We start from the raw sequence: 19,592 nt of genomic DNA, 5'->3' as shown, positions 1-19,592 counted from the left end.
TAGATTGTTTTTAATATCATTTTGCAATGCAAATTTTCTTTTTATATGTATGGTAAAATTTTTATTTATGAAGAAATTAAATATATGAAAAAATCTTATAAAATTTAAAACTTTGTATTTCTGAAAAACCATATATATTTGCATAAAAAAATATTATAAAGTTAAAAAGCATATGAAAATTCTTCAAAGAGTTGTATATTATTAAAAATATAAATTATACACATACAAAAAAGTAAATTATTTAAATATATATCATCATTAAATAATATAATACATCATTAAATAATTTTTCAAAGATATCCTTTTATATAAAAGATATATATTTTCAAAAATATAAAGCAACTAAGAAATAGAATTTTAAAAATTAATAAGTTAAAACAGTTTGTTAAAAAATAACTAACTTAAAAATATAAGTATGAAGCTAATTCGTCAATATACCGAAGTATTTGAAGTACTTGGGTAAGTTACTTAACACTTTGCCAACCGCCTAAGTTAGGCGTAACTAACATAAGCGATAGTCACCGCAGTTTTTTCGAACCGCACTCAATACAATGTTTTCTTTTAACTTTGCATAACTTTTATAATATGAGGATTAAATATATGAAACTTGAAAATAAAATTCATCACGTTTCTTTGTTATTAAAAATTTATTTTATATTTAGCTTTTATATTATATGAAAATGGCAAATAAGATTATTGATGATACAATTATAAAACACACATGTTTTATTATTTTTCAATAATATGATAACGCTCCAAACAATCAAGTTTATGTTCAAGTTATCAAGGTTCGAAAAAGACTAAAAAGTCCGCACATTAACGATATATGTGTACCTTCGACAAATACACTCTCAAAATAAATGCCTATCAGTGTTATCTTTTTTGTTTTAGATATCTAGTTACAGTGTTATTGACACAGACTTCTATATACATATATATTATACCTAGATCGCTAAGAGCAATGTTACAGGTGAACCCAGGATAGCCATTTACAATTGGATAGAATATATATATATATATATATATAGGTTGCATTAATGTACATTATATACATACTTATATTCTTATACTTACTTACATATACGCTGTATATACACTTACATTCTGCTCAACTGTAAATGGGCTGCCCTTGTTTCATATCTCATCAGATATGATATAGTCATGTTAGCAGTCTAGATATAGAATTCTATACCTTTATAGAAGGTATAGAAATCTGTGGTTATTGATGTTTAACATGCTTATATTTAGTGGTTACAATGGTGGTGTAGCGCAAAAAGATAGATCTACTCATTTGGTCGTTCAGTGATGACTCATGAAACGGGTAAATCTATCCAATCGGTTGGCAAAGTGTTAAGTAAATGTATTTTTATCAATTTATAAATAACTTAAGATTCACCCAATTCGTAAATTTCTTATAATGGCATATAGATATAAAATCAATTAGTCTCTAGTAGTTGATTATGTGCTATCAATTTATAATCAGCTATATATATGAGTTATATATAAGATTCTTTTCATAAAACTTGGGCTGTGCATTAAATATATTATATTTCTGCAAATTTTTATACAAATCTCTATTATTTTGACATTTTCTAATAATTTGCGGATACATATAATGATGTTAAATCTTGAATAAAGTATAAGATCTTATAGATAATATGTATGTGATAATAAATATTTAATCATATAAGTTATAGCTTTAGTAGACAAGTAAGTCAATACAAATGTCTTTGCTTTCATGAGTGTTACTGTCATAAGCAAAAACATATGTACATATATATATTAGAGTTGCTATTATTTATAATTATAATACAAATTCTTTAATATACAAATTCTTTATCTTCCCGGCAATAAAATAAAACAAAAAGAAATGTCGCATCTGTTTATATATTAAAAAAAAAAGAAATAAATCAATAGTAATATATCTAAGCTGTTCTATATATTCAAATTTTCCATTTGACAATAATTAAATTGAATACCCATGTTTTGGGAGATGATGCTAATGATTTTGAATAAAAGGTTTATGTAAATATGTTATATGCACAACTTCAGCAAATAATACTATTTAATATTAATACAAATATATACATATATAAATAGATATATACATATATGTATATATATTTATTTATTTCTTCTAGATATCAGAACGAAGACCGTGACCTCGAAGCTCAAATGCTAGCTAAAGGCCTGAGATTAACGCCAATAAAGAAATGTGGCTCTAAATATTCAGTCTAAAATGTCGGAGTTTCGCTTCTGTATATATATATTTCTGCTACAATTTTTTATTATAATACTATAGAGAATAGTATATAAATATGTATAAGATTGTAAATAGTTTAAGCTATTATCATATGCGACATGGAATTTGAAGATAGAGGATTCATATATGCCTAGAACTCTTCTGCCTGTTTTCGATATATTCAATATATGTAATAAACGTATCTTTTTTACACAAATATAACTGTTTATTTTTGACGCAAAAAATAAACAAACCGAAGTATCTATTTCATTGATATATAATTTAATTGCGCGAATAAAATATGTTCCTACTTAAAAAATGTATAATAAATCGTAATAAATAAGAAGTATAAGATTTTATAAGATCTTGAAAAAATGCGACACTGGACACAAATGAGCAATAAATAAGAACTAGATTTAGTGTTTTAAATTTCCTTGCAAAAAATTTAAAATAAAATGCTAAATTAAATTTGTCATTTTCATTTTAAAATGGTTACAACATTTTTATATTCCAATTTGTATCATATTATATTAAATAATTATATTATTGTATAATTAATTGTGTACACACACGAGATATTTCAAAATTTAATATAAATACCTCAAGAATATGATAATGTGATAGACTAAAGAATGTTTTTTAGTTAATTAATCATTTGTTTTAAACTTTTGACATTAACAACATTTTGATGACTATGATATATTTTATAGATGAAGAAAAAAGTTTACAATAATCGATAGAAGGGCTTTAGGAGCTAATATTGAATGTTCGTATAACAAAAAATTTACATTTAAAAAAAAATCATGCAACATTTAATTTTAATAAATTAGAATAATAAATTAACATTTTATCTATTATTGTCTATTAATTTATTCTAATTTATTAATTGATTGATTTTGTTTTTCAAATGTGAATTTTTTATTATACGGACATCCGATATTAGCTCCTGAAGCCCTATTGATTATTGTTTATTATTTTGAAGCCATTTTATTATTTTGAAAAAGTTTACATTTTGTGATAGATATACACAATACTTTTTTTTTGTTCTATTTAACGTCAAAAAAACTCTACTTAAAAAATTAGTAAGTCTCTCACATAAAATACTAATTTAAATTTCCCAGACTAGTAAAAGCTAGACGAATGATGGAGTGTGTTCCGTTTCACGCATTTAGCGCATAGATCGCCTGGAAATCTATAATATATGTTACGTGAACTATAGATTTCCAGGCGATCTATGCGCTCAATGCGTGAAACGGAACGCACCCATAGAGAGTGCGTCAATTTTAAGGAAAATTAATTTTACATTGAAACTGATTATATATCCGCAAAAAAACTGTAAAAACTGCTCGATTAATCAGAGCAATGAAATTTCTACTCCTTTCTGTTCTGAATCAAGTAATTCGAAGCATTTGTAACGCCAAATGGAATGCATAACCTATTTTACATTTGACATTTCCCGCGTTCCGTTAATGTTCTACTCCGATTGGTGGAAGCGAAGGTCGTCGAGTGGGGATCCACCCCATCGAGTGATGAAAACGATACTAACGCGTCGCATCAGTCGCATTTCGCATTTAGTCGATCGTGTTGGTCGTGTAGTTACGTTATTCGATTCGTTACTTCCCAGTAAAACCAACGTTTGTTTCATACGAACAAAAATAAGAGTGATTTGCACACGTATTGGAGAGTAAATACATATTGTGATCGTTGTGAGTTCGCAAGATGAGTACTCCAGTGAAGAAAGTGCCCATTCATCTGCAGGTGAGTGCGTTTAGCACCTGTAAATTTTTCGCATTTGATCTCGGTTTTTCGGTGAAGAAAAAAGTTATTTTTATATGCATTGCGCGTGACAACGATGGTGGACGAACGAAGAACATATAATTAAATTACGATCTATCATTATATAATTTGTTCTACCGTAAAATTACTTTTTCGATTTGGCTTCATATTGATTTTCTTTTTGTTTTAATATCGCCCATTTAATAGTGACGAACAAATCATTGTCGGCAATCGGAGCTCCTTTTAATTAAGATGTATGCATAATTATTTAAATTGTGTGAAAAATTTTATTGATTTATGAGTTCTTTATTTTCTCTCTTTTTTTTCTGTTTTCTATATATTTTTTATTTTCCTTATTTTTCCTTGTAAATCTGGAAATTATCTGGTGGCTATTTTCAGTTATAACATTTATTTTTATATTCTTTTATGATAACGCCCTCTACAAAGAGAGAATATTTCGTAAAATGAAACTTTACTTAATTTTATATACGTTATTTGTATTATATCTTCTACACATTTATAAAATGTTTCAAAATATAACATTTTATATATTATACATATTGCACATTTTACGCATTTACGATATTATGTAACAATGTACAAAAGCCGCCCGGCGAGTTTCTTCCTTTTTCGGAGGAAAACTCCATAAAATCATTCGCGAATTTCATCTCTGCATCGAAATCTCATTGCTGGTCTTAAAATAAGATTTTCTCATTTCTCTTTCACTACCAAGTAGAAATCGTTAGCATCATACATTATAACTTTCGAGAAAGGAAGCTTTTGAACATTTTTTTTACTTCAAACGAAACTCGATAGAACAGGTTTTTTGAGTAGCATGCAGGTTAAACATATGTACAATTGTGAGATTATTGATTGAGAACTTCAAGTTCAAAGAACTTGTTGCTCCAAAATCATTTAAGGATGTTTTGGCTGTATAATAATAGCAAAAAACTGTCAAAATTAAAAAAAAAACATATTTCTTACATTTATACTGTTTGAAAAATAAAATAAATAAATCCGGATTACAAAAAGAATTAAAGTATCACAAAATATAATATGATTCTTAATGTCTTCGTAAAAGAAAATAGTTTTAACTAATATTTTTCCTAATTTATGACAAAAACTTGATCGTTGTCCACTGAAATCAACTGCAAGAAACAAAAAAAACACGAGTAATTTGCAGAAGGAGAGAGAGAGAAATAATATTTTTCTACAATTTTTAGTAAATAAAAATTCAAATAAAAATCAAATTTGTCAATTAGTGCTACAATACGTGATTTTCCATAAGAATTAACTAACTTTAAACTTAAATAATTTCCAAACCGTTAAGAGAATTGTGGTCAGGTTTTGCACAGATACAGATCAGAAGAAATAGTAGAACAATACGAAATTTTCATGCTTTTGTCAATGTTTTGACATATGACACATACATCCTTAATGCTTATTATTAGCAGTTAGCTGAGAGAGAAATAATATTTTTCTACAATTTTTAGTAAATAACTTTTAAACGAGAAAGTGGATCTATATTAAGTTTTGTACAAATATTTATTAGAGTTTTCTTAATATACGTAAAAATTTTTATTTTGTTAGCAATGTTTTTTTCTTGTCAAATTTGTCAATTAGTGCTACAATACGCGATTTTCCATAAGAATTAACTAACTTTAAACTTAAATAATTTCCAAACCGTTAAGAGAATTGTGGTCAGGTTTTGCACAGATACAGATCAGAAGAAATAGTAGAACAATACGAAATTTTCATGCTTTTGTCAATGTTTTGACATATGACACATACATCCTTAATGCTTATTATTAGCAGTTAGCTAAATTTTTATCTTGTTTTCACAAATGAATTGGAAGTCATCTCTTAACCTTACTGATTTCTACGCGAGGAATACTTTAGAATTATTACTTTAGAACTGTTCTTTTTTTATTTTCAAAATTGTTTTACTCGAAATTTTTATCTTTCATATATAGTCAATTATAGTCAATTTCATAGTCAATTATATTTTCTAGAATTACTTACTTTATTACGATTTGCTTCGACATTCTGTTAACAAACTCCGAGATAAGTTTATCAATTTATATCTATATTTGTAACCGTGAGAGATAGAGAATTACAGAGAGAATATAAAGAATGTTTAGTTATAAATACGTACATAAGTTAGCTAACATTAAAACAATCAATTTTCAGCAAAGATTCATGCAGAATCACTCTTTTATGCATTCGTTGCTGATATATATATAATCAATCAACCCGTGACGATAAATAGCCATTTCGTATGATAAGAAACGCTATCACGTCCTTTGCTCTCTTTGGTGAAGATTTGTTGCGATTGCTAGTATACGATCTATATGTTATATTGAGTATTTCGAAAGTGGAGGTCAATCGCTCGGGAGGTGATTGGGGACCCAAAAACAAGAAAAAAGATTGATATGAACATAGGTCCGGAAATGCGTTATTTTCGATTTATCGCCATTTTTATGTTGAAATTTCAAATTGCTTTGTTTTCGAATCTTTTTATCAAAATTGAAAGAAGAAATGGTTTTGTTTTATTTATTTCATTTTATTCAATTTTTTTGTATTTATTTGTTTTTTTTATTTTATTTGTTTTTTTTTTGTTTTTTTATCTTGGGCAGTGCTAAAGCAGCCCGCAACTTTTATTTGACTTTAATTATATTATAAAACTCATAATCACCCCATCTCTTCTTTCAATTTGACAAAAAAATTCGAAAGCAAAGCAACTTAAAATTTCAACATAAAAATGGCGATAACTCGAAAACAACGCATTTCCGGATCTATGTCCATACCAACTTTTTTTTCTTGTTTTTGACTCCCCAATTACCTCCCGAGCAATTGACTGCCACTTTTGAAACGCCCTGTATAGGTTAGAAGTATAAATTATAGTCGCTATGGAATAATCCGTATTTTGATTAATATACTGATAAAAAATGGTATGTATTTATAGTCAACTAACATTTATGATTGTAAATGATATTTTTTATTTAATATTGATTGATAATTGATAACTTTGATTATATACATATAATACGAGACGATTTAATCGGCGTGAGAATTCTAATCTTGATTATATGAGTACTTAAACGAAGCCGTTTATTTTATTGAGGTTGTGATTTGCATATGAAATAATGTCTACTTAAATCGAAAAATTGCAGTCGTAATCGAAATCGTAATATAGACTGTTTCATCTATTTTTACACACATGTATGTATGTGTGTATATGTGTGCTTGTTAGATAAATAACAGAATGTATTGAAATTGACTTTTGATAATATGTATGAGCATGATTTATTTATGATGTGTATATTAAACGGTTTTAAATCAACGGAAAGATAATTTTTGTAACGCTTCACTTGCGATAAATTTAAGGTGACATACGAGTTAAAATTCAATATTATGCGAAATTATTTAAATTTTTGTGTGAAATTAATCAATTCTAAAATGTTATTACTTTTTAAATATTTAAATAATTATTGAATTTCACAAAAAAATTAATTGTTATGCTTTGAAAAGTCTTCGATATATTTTGCTACAATATATCATTTATTCTAGAATCATTATCAATGCAAACTTCATAAATATCTTATGAAAAAAGTATGGAATTATTAGTTACGTTCAGTCAATTAAAACATTGAAGAGCAGCGATTAATTCACACGATATTTTATTGATTGTTACATATTACGATACATAAATGTAAAATTGTGATCAAAGCTTAAAAATAGAAGTATTGAAAATATAAAAATTACGAAAATGCTTGTACATTTTTTCTTCATATTTTATGATATATTAAATTGCTAATAACCATAAAATGACAAATATTTGCGAAGAATATATTATATAACATGACCGTATGCAACTATCGTAAGATATTTAAAGGATGTAAGGTAAAAAAAAGATTTATGAAAGCTATACACAGTGTGCGTCTTTATTTACCGCCGACAATAAGAGTGAGAAAAAATTTTATCATTAAATAATCCTGTGTCGAGGCACATTATCAGAATGAAATCTTGTATTTTGCTTTTGAATATACTTGCTGTTATATGCAACATCGTGATGTGTGTAAAATGTAATATAATGTAACATTCGTGGAAGGGAAATGCTGTAATCATTTCAGCTTCAGTATGAGAAACGACAGTAATGTTACACGGTGGCAAGATTGATGTAGTATTGATCCGAACAACATTGTAACTTTTCATCAAAGTTGCCAAATTTTTAAATGCCGCTCAATTTTTAAATATAAATTATTAAATATAAGAGTCGATGAAAATTTTAACTTGTACAGAAAAAAAAAATAAAAAAATGATTCTTTCGCAACGCTATTAAAAATGATTATATTTTGAAATTATGCCAATAAGATTATTACGAGCATTTTAATGTCAAAATAAAAATTGTCAAAACTGTGGACTTGTATATTACTGAAAATAGTTTAGTGCTTTGTTTAGATTATTTTTATGTTAATTCCTGTTAATGATGCTAAAGGATGGACTCGATGTTGCGTTTAATTAGTGCGTGCTACTTAGCATTAATTGAAAGCAAAAAAAAAACTCCCATCCTTTTTCTCTAACTCTGTAAACGGAATAACCAACATATTATGTTTCAAACATAATTTTCCAGCACTAACTGTATTTAATATAACAATCGTAACAGGTTTATCGGATTTTTGAATATAAGTTCTTTTTTAACTTATTGTTAGAACTATTAAAATTATATACAATTATATACAACTGTATAAACTGTATAAATTTCTAACTCACTGCATTTTTATAATAATAATATTTTTTTCTTCATAATTATCGGCGAATTCTATCGAGGATAAAAAGCTATTTATCGGGAATCTATGCGTGTATGTCTCAATACTTTTCTTGATTCTACAATGCATACAACTACCAATAATATTAAACAGAAAAATAATTTTGAAAAATTAAAATCTACGATTACTACGTGGAAAAAATGAAAGGTTTAAAATTCTTCTAGAAATTACTTATTGTTAAAGAAAAGAAAATATACGAAATATCAGATACCAGAAATTTTATGAAGAAAGTAAATATTCTCAAGGTCTCAAAAATCCCTTATGTTAGATTCTACTAGTATTAAGAATAATGTAACGGAAAATGGAATATTGGAGGAAAAACCATACAGCACTGCGACGCGGTCAGGAGTAAGTTGAGAACGTGTAGCCAGAGCTCTGCGAATCAATAGTTCGTCGACTCGACTCGTCGACCTAATGTCGGGAAAACTCTCTTCCCCGCATTTTCTTCAATATATGTTTTGCAGCGTTCCCATACAAAAAAAAATATAAATAAAATAATTATTAAAAAAACAAATACATAATAATTAAGTGCCAATTAAGTGCTCTCAGAAACCGTTAAGATATATCCAAAATATAAATGTTTTATACCACTTTACTCTTGTACGGCCGTGGACGCGACCGACGTTTAAGTTCGAAATCCTGCCAAACGGATCGAGCACTTAATTCGGCGTTTAGATATCTTAACATAATATTAATTAACGAGTATTTTGATACCATTAACTATCGAGCACCTAATTATTTAATAGGACTTTACTCTTGTACGGCCGTGGACGCGACCGACGTTTAAGTTCGAAATCCTGCCAAACGGATCGAGCACTTAATTCGGCGTTTAGATATCTTAACATAATATTAATTAACGAGTATTTTGATACCATTAACTATCGAGCACCTAATTATTTAATAGGACTTTACTCTTGTACGGCCGTGGACGCGACCGACGTTTAAGTTCGAAATCCTGCCAAACGGATCGAGCACTTAATTCGGCGTTTAGATATCTTAACATAATATTAATTAACGAGTATTTTGATACCATTAACTATCGAGCACCTAATTATTTAATAGGACTTTACTCTTGTACGGCCGTGGACGCGACCGACGTTTAAGTTCGAAATCCTGCCAAACGGATCGAGCACTTAATTCGGCGTTTAGATATCTTAACATAATATTAATTAACGAGTATTTTGATACCATTAACTATCGAGCACCTAATTATTTAATAGGACTTTACTCTTGTACGGCCGTGGGCGCACTTAATTAGCACTTAATTATTATGTATTTGTTTTTTTACGTCAAAACATTGACAAAAGCATGAAAATTTCGTAGATTGTTCTACTATTTCTTCTGAATATCTGTGCAAAATCTGAACACAAGTCTCTTAACGGTTTGGAAATTATTTTAGTTTAAAGTTAGTATTGATTCTTATGGAAAATTGCGTATTGTAACATTTATTGACAAATTTGACAAGGAAAAAACATTACCAACGAAATAAAAATTTTCACATATATTAAGAAAACTCTGATAAATATTTGTGCAAAACTTGATATAGATCCACTTTCTCGTTTAAAAGTTATTTACTAAAAATTGTAGAAAAATATTATTTCTCTCTCTCTCTCTTTCTGCAAATTACTCGTTTTTTTTTTGTTTCTTGCAGTTGATTTCAGTGGATATTCACGATCAAAAGTTTTTGTCATAAATTAGGAAAAATATTAGTTACAATTTTTTTTTTTTTTTACGGAGACGTTAAAAACCATATCATTTTGTGATACTTTACTTTTTTTTTTTATAATCCGGATTTATTTATTTGATTTTTCAAACAGCATAAACGTAAGAAATATGTTTCTTTTTTTTAATTTTGACAGTGTCTTGCTACTATTGTACAGCCAAAACATCCTTAATTTATTATTCAATCACTAAATTGTCTCATATCAGATGACGGACTTCGCGAGAGGAAAAATGAAGATCTTTTCGCACTCCTATGAGAAGAAACATATGAACATTTTCCTGACGAGATAAAAATGTCGTTAACATAAAAAAAACCGTTACTCTCTTTAATTATCAACTTTTTTTTTTATCGTCATTATGTCGGGAATTAGAAGAGCAAACAAAGATGCGACGACGTTGTAAATAACCTAGTATAATACTTGCGAAAAGGCATATAATGACATGGAAAACGTGTAATTAATGGGAACTGATCCGGTTTTATTTCTCACATAACGTTATACGCTTCTCTCTCTCTTTCTCTCATGACATGTATAATTCATTTTAAAAACTGTATTTTTATTATATGATAACACAAAACTGTATTATTTTTATTACAGTTAGATAACTCTACTAATATGGCAATATATTCTCGTTATTTTAATTATTAAAATGGCAATTGTTAATAACAATTTGTTAACTTATTGTAATCATCAAGAAAAGTAAATTGCAAATTTTAATATTTTAATTAATTTGCTCATTAAACTATTTTTTATTTAATTATTAAAAGTCTATTATTTTAAAAATATGTTTATTATAAATATTGTAAATTTATTTATTAAAAATATGCACATGCAATTTTTATTATAGTAAACACGTGCATATTTTTCTCACGTAATTTAATCTATAGCTTGTATTCATATCTTCTTTAACGTTTAATGTTATTTGATTCTTAGCAATATTATGTTATTTTCATATGGCTCAATATATTATGTCACAAATCAGTTTTGATCATTAAACTCTATCCTAACTGAAACGAGCGCAAGACAATGGTCGCTAGTTAGACCGTATGAAAAAGGATAAATATTGTTCTTATTGCTTATATTTTATTGAACTTTTCACATAATTTATTAATACTCTGCCATCTTTTTACAAAATAAATATTTATAATATGTCATTATTTAATAAATTCTTCTTTTATATAGGGTGTCTTAAAATCATTGCACCGTCTGCTAATGGCAGATTTTTGGAGACGAGTTTTCCTTAGCGAAAATGTCGAAGAACGTTATTATTTTTTGGAAATTTCTAATTTTTGCCATTATATATCTTTGCAGCCTTAAATTAAAATTCTGTTAAAATAAACTCTATTTGATATTAACCGAAGAATGTAGTTTTGGTAACTTTTTAACTTCAAAAAGTTTAGTTTACGAAAAATTCTTCTTTTTTTGGATCGTTTATAACTCGAAAATTATTAATGCTTCGACATTTTTACTGAGGAAAAATCGTCTCCAATGATCTCAAGAATCTGCCATCAACAGATAGTGATTCTGGGACACCCTGTATATATATATATATATACATATATTTTATCTCTCTTAAATTAGCTCGCGTAATCCGAGAATAATAGCTATGTATACGCATTCCAATTAGAAGAGATTTTAGTAATCATGATCGAAATAAAAGTTATCAATTTTTGTATAACGTGAGATTAATACTTTACACATCTTCGAATTCCTATTATTTAATTGCAAATAAATACAACTGTTTTTCTGCATATTAGAACTTTTTGAGGAAGAAGTAAAACATTATCCATTATATCGAAATTTTAAAAATAAAGTGTTAGCTTTATAGAGATGGATAATTGATCTATGATATATCATAATCTAAACGATTGACCACAAAATTGAAAATTTGACACATATGACTTTTGAAGCATGTCGGAGAGTATCATTATTCGCGGCAATTTTTGTCAGCTATTTATTTCGCTCTGTTTCCTCTTCCACTATCTGTATCCATCTATTCTTAAAGCTTTATTTATTCATTGTGGATCATAGTAATTCCGCAGAAAATGTCCCCCTTTTTTTCTTTTTTCTCTCTCGTCCGCCACGTTTTCACAATGAGGCGATGTTAAATTTGGCTCGGTTGCTAAATCGGCCACTAAAACCGTCAATCGAAACGCGTGTTTGCCGGCATATCTCATTTCTAAAATATAAATGACTACTATATCTAGAATAAGCCAGGTGTGACTTACGTCTGCCGTTTCCGGTGCACGCCGTATGTATGAATGTAAAGTAGATTAGATATGTGGATCGTTCGCGACTCCCTTTGTAGGGTTCACAGGGGCAAACTAAAAGCAAGCATTAAAAAACTGTAGATATCTCTCTCTCTCTCTCTCTCCGTCTGTACTTTGTCAGAGGAGATAATGATTCCTCTACACATATATCTGCGGTGTGCGTCTTTTTTATAATTTTTTCGCAGACATATGGGACCTACAATGTAACGCCGATTCCGAACGGCCAAATTAGAGAGGGGTTCTCTTGACAAATTATTCTCGATGATTTGCCATTGTCTTCCGAGAGATGGCGATCAAATAGATCCGATGTTTTTGAATTTGAATCTGGGTCCTCGGCACAGAGAGCAGATGCACAACTCTCTGCGTCACGATCGCTTCAGATATAGGATAGATGCTATAGGAAATAGATATAGACATAGGCAGAATGAATTATAACAACAAATGTGATTTTTGCTCTCGTAATATCATAAATTATTCAGTTAAAAGCTAATGTATATAAAATTTTGGTGTTCTCGGATGATATTTTGCGTAAGATTCGTTTAAGATATTGCTTGTGCATCTTCACTCGCACGAAGAAACGTGATCGTGGGATATGGTCCAAGGACGCCTTGATCGTGACGATAATGTTATTTCAAAGAGATATCTTGTAGTTTTCATGCGAGCTAGATATTCACACATCCACATACGGCATCTTTCATTTAGAAGCGAGACGCAATTACATTTCATAGACATTGATCGTGCAATAATTATTCAACAAAGTTTGTCTTGCGTAACTATTGATATATCTTTCAAACGCAAATTAATTTGCATGTATTGTGTGCATATATAGAAAAAAGTAAAGAGAGACTACATGGTTCAATAAATTTAAGAAAAGCCTTTTCTCAAGAAGCGCGAAGATAATATATGTAATATTTTATTATCATTTTTAAAATAATCTTTGTGGAATATTATACTGTGCGCGTATCACTATTGTAATATATCTTTAAGTCATATTTAGAATATTTAGAATAAAAAGTATATATAATAAATTGGTTTTTAAAGATGAGAAATATTTGTTATATAGATACATTTTTATTCTTTAATTTTTTAACTATGTTATGAAATTTTCTTACCTCTCAAGATACAAAACATTGAATGCACTTGAACTGGTTACGCAATGCTTGATGTTATTTGCATCGCGTATCTCATACTGCGCAAAGCAAACTCATGCTAATGTTAGATTAATTAATCTACATTATGGTGCGCCATGAGTTTTAATAACTTTGCTTATCGATTCAAACTTAGAAGGAAAATTTTGAGTTTTTTCCCTTAAAGGTAAAAGTAAAGTGCTTTCAGATATATTTGTCTTTTTTGTATCAAAGTCTTCAATTATGATTTTTTGCAATCCAGATGAGCATCCTATGTATGTCTGAGAAATCAATATGACTTTTAATTAAATTAAATATATATAAATTTTTGAACTATCAAAATTGAATTTTCTGCATGTGAAAATTGCACCTATTATCTATTTCGCTTAATGATAAGTATATCCAAATATCGCAACATAGTAACATAGTTTAACATAGTTTAGCTGAGATCCTAACTGATCCTACATTCGTGCCTTGTACCGAAAATCTAAAAGTAGAATCTGTTTCTCATATATACATTTCGCAAGACCTTTGCAAAAGAGACAGAAAAAGAGAGGGAGAAAGAGAAAGAGAATAGTACATTTTAACACGCCAAACTGCCACTCGCGATCCAATCGTGAAAAGATATTCGCGATAAGCAATTTTCGCTTAAAACCGCGTCAGTTCGTACCAGCGGATTCGAGATGTATAGACAGGAAGTGCCGGGATTATTGATTTTAACCAGGGTCGCACGTCTGACTCGACGCAGCCCGCATTTTGCGTTGTATTAGGTTGCTTGCTCAGCAAATGCTCTATAATAAAAATAATAAATTTATATATTATATATCTAATTTAATATAATATACATGCGCATGATTAATATTAGTGATTTAATTTTGTCTATTAATTTCAAGATTGACATGATACTTTTATCTTTTATATCGGTCAAAAGGCACATAAGAGAAATGTGGTTTTATTTTTTTGTCAATCAAATTACGGAAAAAAAAGATATAAAAATAAATTTGACTATTAATTAATAATTTAAGAGACAGATAAATATAAAAGGAAAGAAAAATAAAATTTTTTATATAATTTATATGTGGACTTTTAAATGGTGTGAAAGTTAAGTCTCTCAGAGACACTAATGTGTACTTCGTTTTAATGAGATTTTATCGCTCTTGTAGCACTCTTATAACACTCTTGAGAAGATTTCTCTTAAAAATCACATGAGATGCGTGGAGGATATTATAAGAGCGTGCCGAAAATACCCCAATGCTGATCTCTAACACATGAAACACACATGCCCGTTAGTAATAACTATATTCTGAAAGTGACAAGGTTTCCGCTTATACATAAATATATTTGCTGGAGGTTTCTCAAGGGTCTTTTGACGTATAAAACTCGAAGATCGAATCTTTTCATTTCTCGTATTTCTCGTTTACCCATAAAACCTTGTATATACGTGTATTTACGTTACCTTTTGTTTTACACCTAGTTTTATTTAATATATTTCGATCGTAATGTATTTTTTTGTTATATTGATTCTGTCGAATGTCTTCATTCAACATACCAAATGTTCTAAATCTATCGAAATATAGTTGGATTTTTTATAATAGGGCATAAGGAATATTTGGGGTTATTAGCCTTTGTCATGTTCGCTTTAAAAACTATATTAATAATAACATATTTACAATATTTAACGATTATATATTACAAGTGATATTTGTATAAAGATCCGTAAGAGGATTGCAAAGATATTGTCAATTTTTGATCAATTTGAATTATATGCTTTTTAACATGAAAACAAAGAAAGCTCGATGACGCAGAAATCTCGAGGAGGGTTGAAAATGGCTTAAATATGCACCGAGGTCTCATGAAGTGGAGCTCGCCCACAAGGGCTCATTGCTCAACGTGCCTGGACTCATGGGGTGCGAAAAGGTCTAGACTTGTTAGTGTACTTCCGGAATGTAGGCGGCAGCACATGTTCAAGAATTGTTCTTTTTTCTTTAACGCTGTCCTTATTCCTACCATCGCTGCTTCTTTCTCTTCGAGGATTAGTTTTTACATTCCCTCTGCAGAGGATGAAAGGCATGTGACGCCGAGAGTCCTTTGAAAGGACGCGCACCTTATTCATCAACTTGCACTATGCCGGTGCAAATCGTAATCAGTTAATGAATTACGTCAACAATGACAAAAAAAGCAATTAGAAATAGCGTTATATTATTTTTATTTTTATTTTAGTGCTTATTATTTTTTCACAAAACTTGTTATGCCAATTAAATCAAAGTATGTGAATTTATATATTATGTATATTATGAAAATATATGTAATTTACATATAATAATATAATAATATAAAATACATATTTATATGTTTTATATACATGTATACGTGCGCGCGCATATTTTTTCTCTTAAACGCAGGTAACTGTTCACTTATCGGATCATGCACATCTCGTACATAGTCTCAATTTAGCATTAGCGGAAGTGCGTGAACTCGTCACTCACACAGCGTTGATTGATAATACCGTAATAAATAGCGATGCACGTACACACATTAATTGCGTACGCCGGATGTTGGAACTCACTCGCGTTGTGTATATGTTACATCAAGGACAATGGTCGGACGATTCATGGTCGATAGAAAAGAATCTCTTAATCCCCGTTAAATCAGAGTTAAAAGTTTGTATTTTTGAAATTGCATCTCTTACATTACAACTAACCTAAAAATATTATTTTATTTTACAGAGCGCGCAGAATAGATTGCTAATTAAAAATGGCAAAGTTGTCAACGACGATGGGATCATCGACAGCGACGTCTACATCGAGGATGGTATCATTAGGTATGTATGAAATGATTGTTAAATATATTTTTATCACATAGTATATGTAACAAAGTGTCTACTCTCTGGAAAAACATGGTAAACTTGGAATTATGAGGGATTTCTTTTGTACCTGAAAAATCGGGGAATTCTCATGGGATCTTTTTTGTACCTGCAAAATCAAGAAATTTTCATGGAACTCAAGCAAATTTTTAAAAAATTCTCTCTTTGATAATTTCGCTCTTATAAGCAGTCGGTAATCCGCCGATAAGCCAAGTTATGTGAATTATGTGTTTAAAATATATTATAAATATATATCTGTCTTTATTTATATATTCAATGTCTTAACAAAATATTGAATATGCAGTACGTATTATTTTTTATTGTAATTTTTAGTGATAAAAAAATAAAAAATGTTTATCCTAGCTATTCAGTTTTTTTCAGTAAATCTAGCACTTGAAACTTAAGAAGTTTTGTTTTTTCTTCCTATAATTAAAAAACATTAGAAAACGCATACAATAAAAAATCATATTTTAGAAAGTTGCATAAAAAAATCTTTAAGATATTTTCTTTACTCTTATCACTTGTTAAAGAAAAATTTATCAAACGTAGACTCGCACGTTTCTCTTTCTCGAAGATAACGAGATTTCTGTTGCGACTGATACATACTATAACAATCGTGCGGTATATTCAGCTCACGTGTCTGACCGCCACTTTACATACAAGTGAAACGCGATACATACGTCGTTACTTTATCACTGGAGCTGAATGAGGTGACAATCACAAAACATCTGATTTGTCAAACAGACGTGACTGTTGTAGTCATCACGCACGCTGTTAAATCATCATTGCGTCAGTTGTATATTGATGTAACTAAAAGTGTAGGTAGTTTAAGCATTTAAATAATTTAAACACCGATTTTTATTGGAAAAAGTCACTTGCTAATCAAATCGAGCACAAGAAGCAAAACACCTGCTCGAAACAATTTTTGTTTCTTAAATCCGCAGGCAAATGGGACGCAATCTTATTATACCCGGTGGCACGAGGATCATCGATGCAAGGGCAAAATACGTAATGCCCGGTGGCATAGATCCGCATACGCATTTTGAATTCGAGTTTATGGGTACCAAGTCGGTGGATGACTTTTACCAGGGCACGAAAGCTGCAGTCGCCGGCGGTACTACGATGATCATAGATTTTGTAGTACCGCGAAAAGAGGAGAGTCTTGTGGAGGCTTACGAGAGATATAGAGAGTCAGCGGATGAAAAAGTTTGCTGTGATTACGCGCTGCACGTCGCCGTCACTTCCTGGAATCCGAAAGTAAATTTTTATAATATATATATTTTTTTTTTTATAAAATGTTCGGTAATTATGCATAAAATAAGCAACCTCATGATGTTGATCTTGACATATGTTGTCAAGGTCATGACCCTGAGTAACATTTAAGAGGTTTTAGCCATTGCTCGCTGTTTATTAAAAAGTTATTAACAATAAAATTGTACGATAAGAACAAATATTAATTACGATAATCTGAACTTTTCTGATTTAAAAAAGAACTATGAACTTTATATTAGTTGTATATTTAAGTATTTATGTAACTGCGTGGGCGGGAGAAGGATTCCATCCCTTCCTCTGCACTCCCACTCCTCAAAAAAACTAACCTAATCCAAACCAATTTCTATTTTTTGAATAAAAATGAGGTTTGGGTTAGATTAGTTTTTTGAAGATGGGGATGCAGGGGGAGGAGCTTCGTCCCTCCCCTGCCCACACATTTACTTAAATATTTAAATTTACAACTAATATAAAATTTATGCTCAGAGAAGTTCAGATTATTGCATTTAATACTTGTTCTTAATGTACAATTTTATTGTTAATAACTTTTTAATGAAGAACGAGCGACGACTAAAATCTCTTGGATGTTATTCAGGATCATGACCTTGACAATATATGTCAAGATCAACATCATCCATGAAGTTGTCCACTTTATGCATAATTATCTTATTCTAGTGATTAATTTTTCTCGTAATAAAGAAAAAATATTATTTTAATAGAAAATTGTAGTTTAAGTTTAAGCTTTTCTTATCACATAATTTGTTTGCAAGTGCACATAATTTGCGATAATAATGTTTTGTTGTTACAGTAACATTTATTGTTATAGTAAATATTATAAATGAGCACAATACTATTGTAAGATTAGATAGCATCAATCTATTTGATTATTCTTTGGCTTTGATTGTTCGATTGAGATTGATAGGACACAAAATATCTATCGCTAATCTTATCAGCTTTCCTACTTATCAATTCATTATTTCCTACAATAAATTGGTATTACCGTAAATAATGTGCATAATTATTTCGATATGAGCCATTTTTAATAAATGCTAATAAATGCTTTTGTGTGTAAACACAATATCCTGCTTTTATGGCATTGGTGCATCAATTAAAGGCATTATGAGTACAATGTAACATTTGCGCTAGATTATCGTGTATAATACAGTTTGTATGTACTCTTTATTCTGTCTTTTTAATCACTAGGAATGAAATAATTGCAGTAACATCAAACTCTTCTAGAAAAAAAAAACTCTTTTGTGATTAAAATTAACTAAATAAATTCTTTTGTGATTCCTTTTTTTGCTAATTCCAAATTGACACACAATACTTTACGATTTTTATGTATCAGAATTATATGTTGATAATATTAACCAAATGGCATAATGAAAATTTACGTAATTCTCTATCTCTCTCTAGAACAATGTAATTTACGTGAACGTATACAGAATACACATACAATTAATCCAATTGCAGCCATCAAATAATATTGGGGGGG

General features: G+C 29.2%; 2 protein-coding genes across 9 annotated transcripts in view; both read left to right on the top strand.

The window, feature by feature from the left end:
* LOC115244410 (F-actin-monooxygenase Mical) overlaps positions 1 to 2,459 on the top strand; it is a 55,441-nt gene extending 52,982 nt beyond the window's left edge. For all 7 annotated transcript variants that reach the window (XR_003885380.1, XR_003885381.1, XM_029822026.1 and 4 more), the window contains one exon: positions 2,142 to 2,459. Coding sequence is in view for 5 of the 7 variants with exons in the window: in XM_029822026.1 (XP_029677886.1) it covers positions 2,142 to 2,238 (97 nt within the window). In the remaining 2 variants the exon portion in view is untranslated. The remainder of the gene's footprint in view (positions 1 to 2,141) is intronic.
* A 1,250-nt stretch (positions 2,460 to 3,709) lies between these two features.
* LOC115244296 (dihydropyrimidinase) overlaps positions 3,710 to 19,592 on the top strand; it is a 31,352-nt gene continuing 15,469 nt past the window's right edge. The window contains exons 1-3 of one of the 2 annotated variants that reach the window (XM_029821865.1): positions 3,710 to 4,000; positions 16,692 to 16,786; positions 17,773 to 18,085. In XM_029821865.1, coding sequence (XP_029677725.1) covers positions 3,962 to 4,000; positions 16,692 to 16,786; positions 17,773 to 18,085 — 447 coding nt within the window. In that variant the 5' untranslated portion in view covers positions 3,710 to 3,961. The remainder of the gene's footprint in view (positions 4,001 to 16,691; positions 16,787 to 17,772; positions 18,086 to 19,592) is intronic. The other variant, XM_029821856.1, reaches the window with a different exon arrangement.

The sequence above is a fragment of the Formica exsecta genome, unplaced genomic scaffold (genome assembly GCF_003651465.1).
Source record: "Formica exsecta isolate Colony F162 unplaced genomic scaffold, ASM365146v1 scaffold121, whole genome shotgun sequence".
NCBI lineage: Eukaryota > Metazoa > Arthropoda > Insecta > Hymenoptera > Formicidae > Formica > Formica exsecta.
Note: the sequence above shows the minus strand (reverse complement) of the source record. Positions and strands in the feature narration are given on the sequence as shown.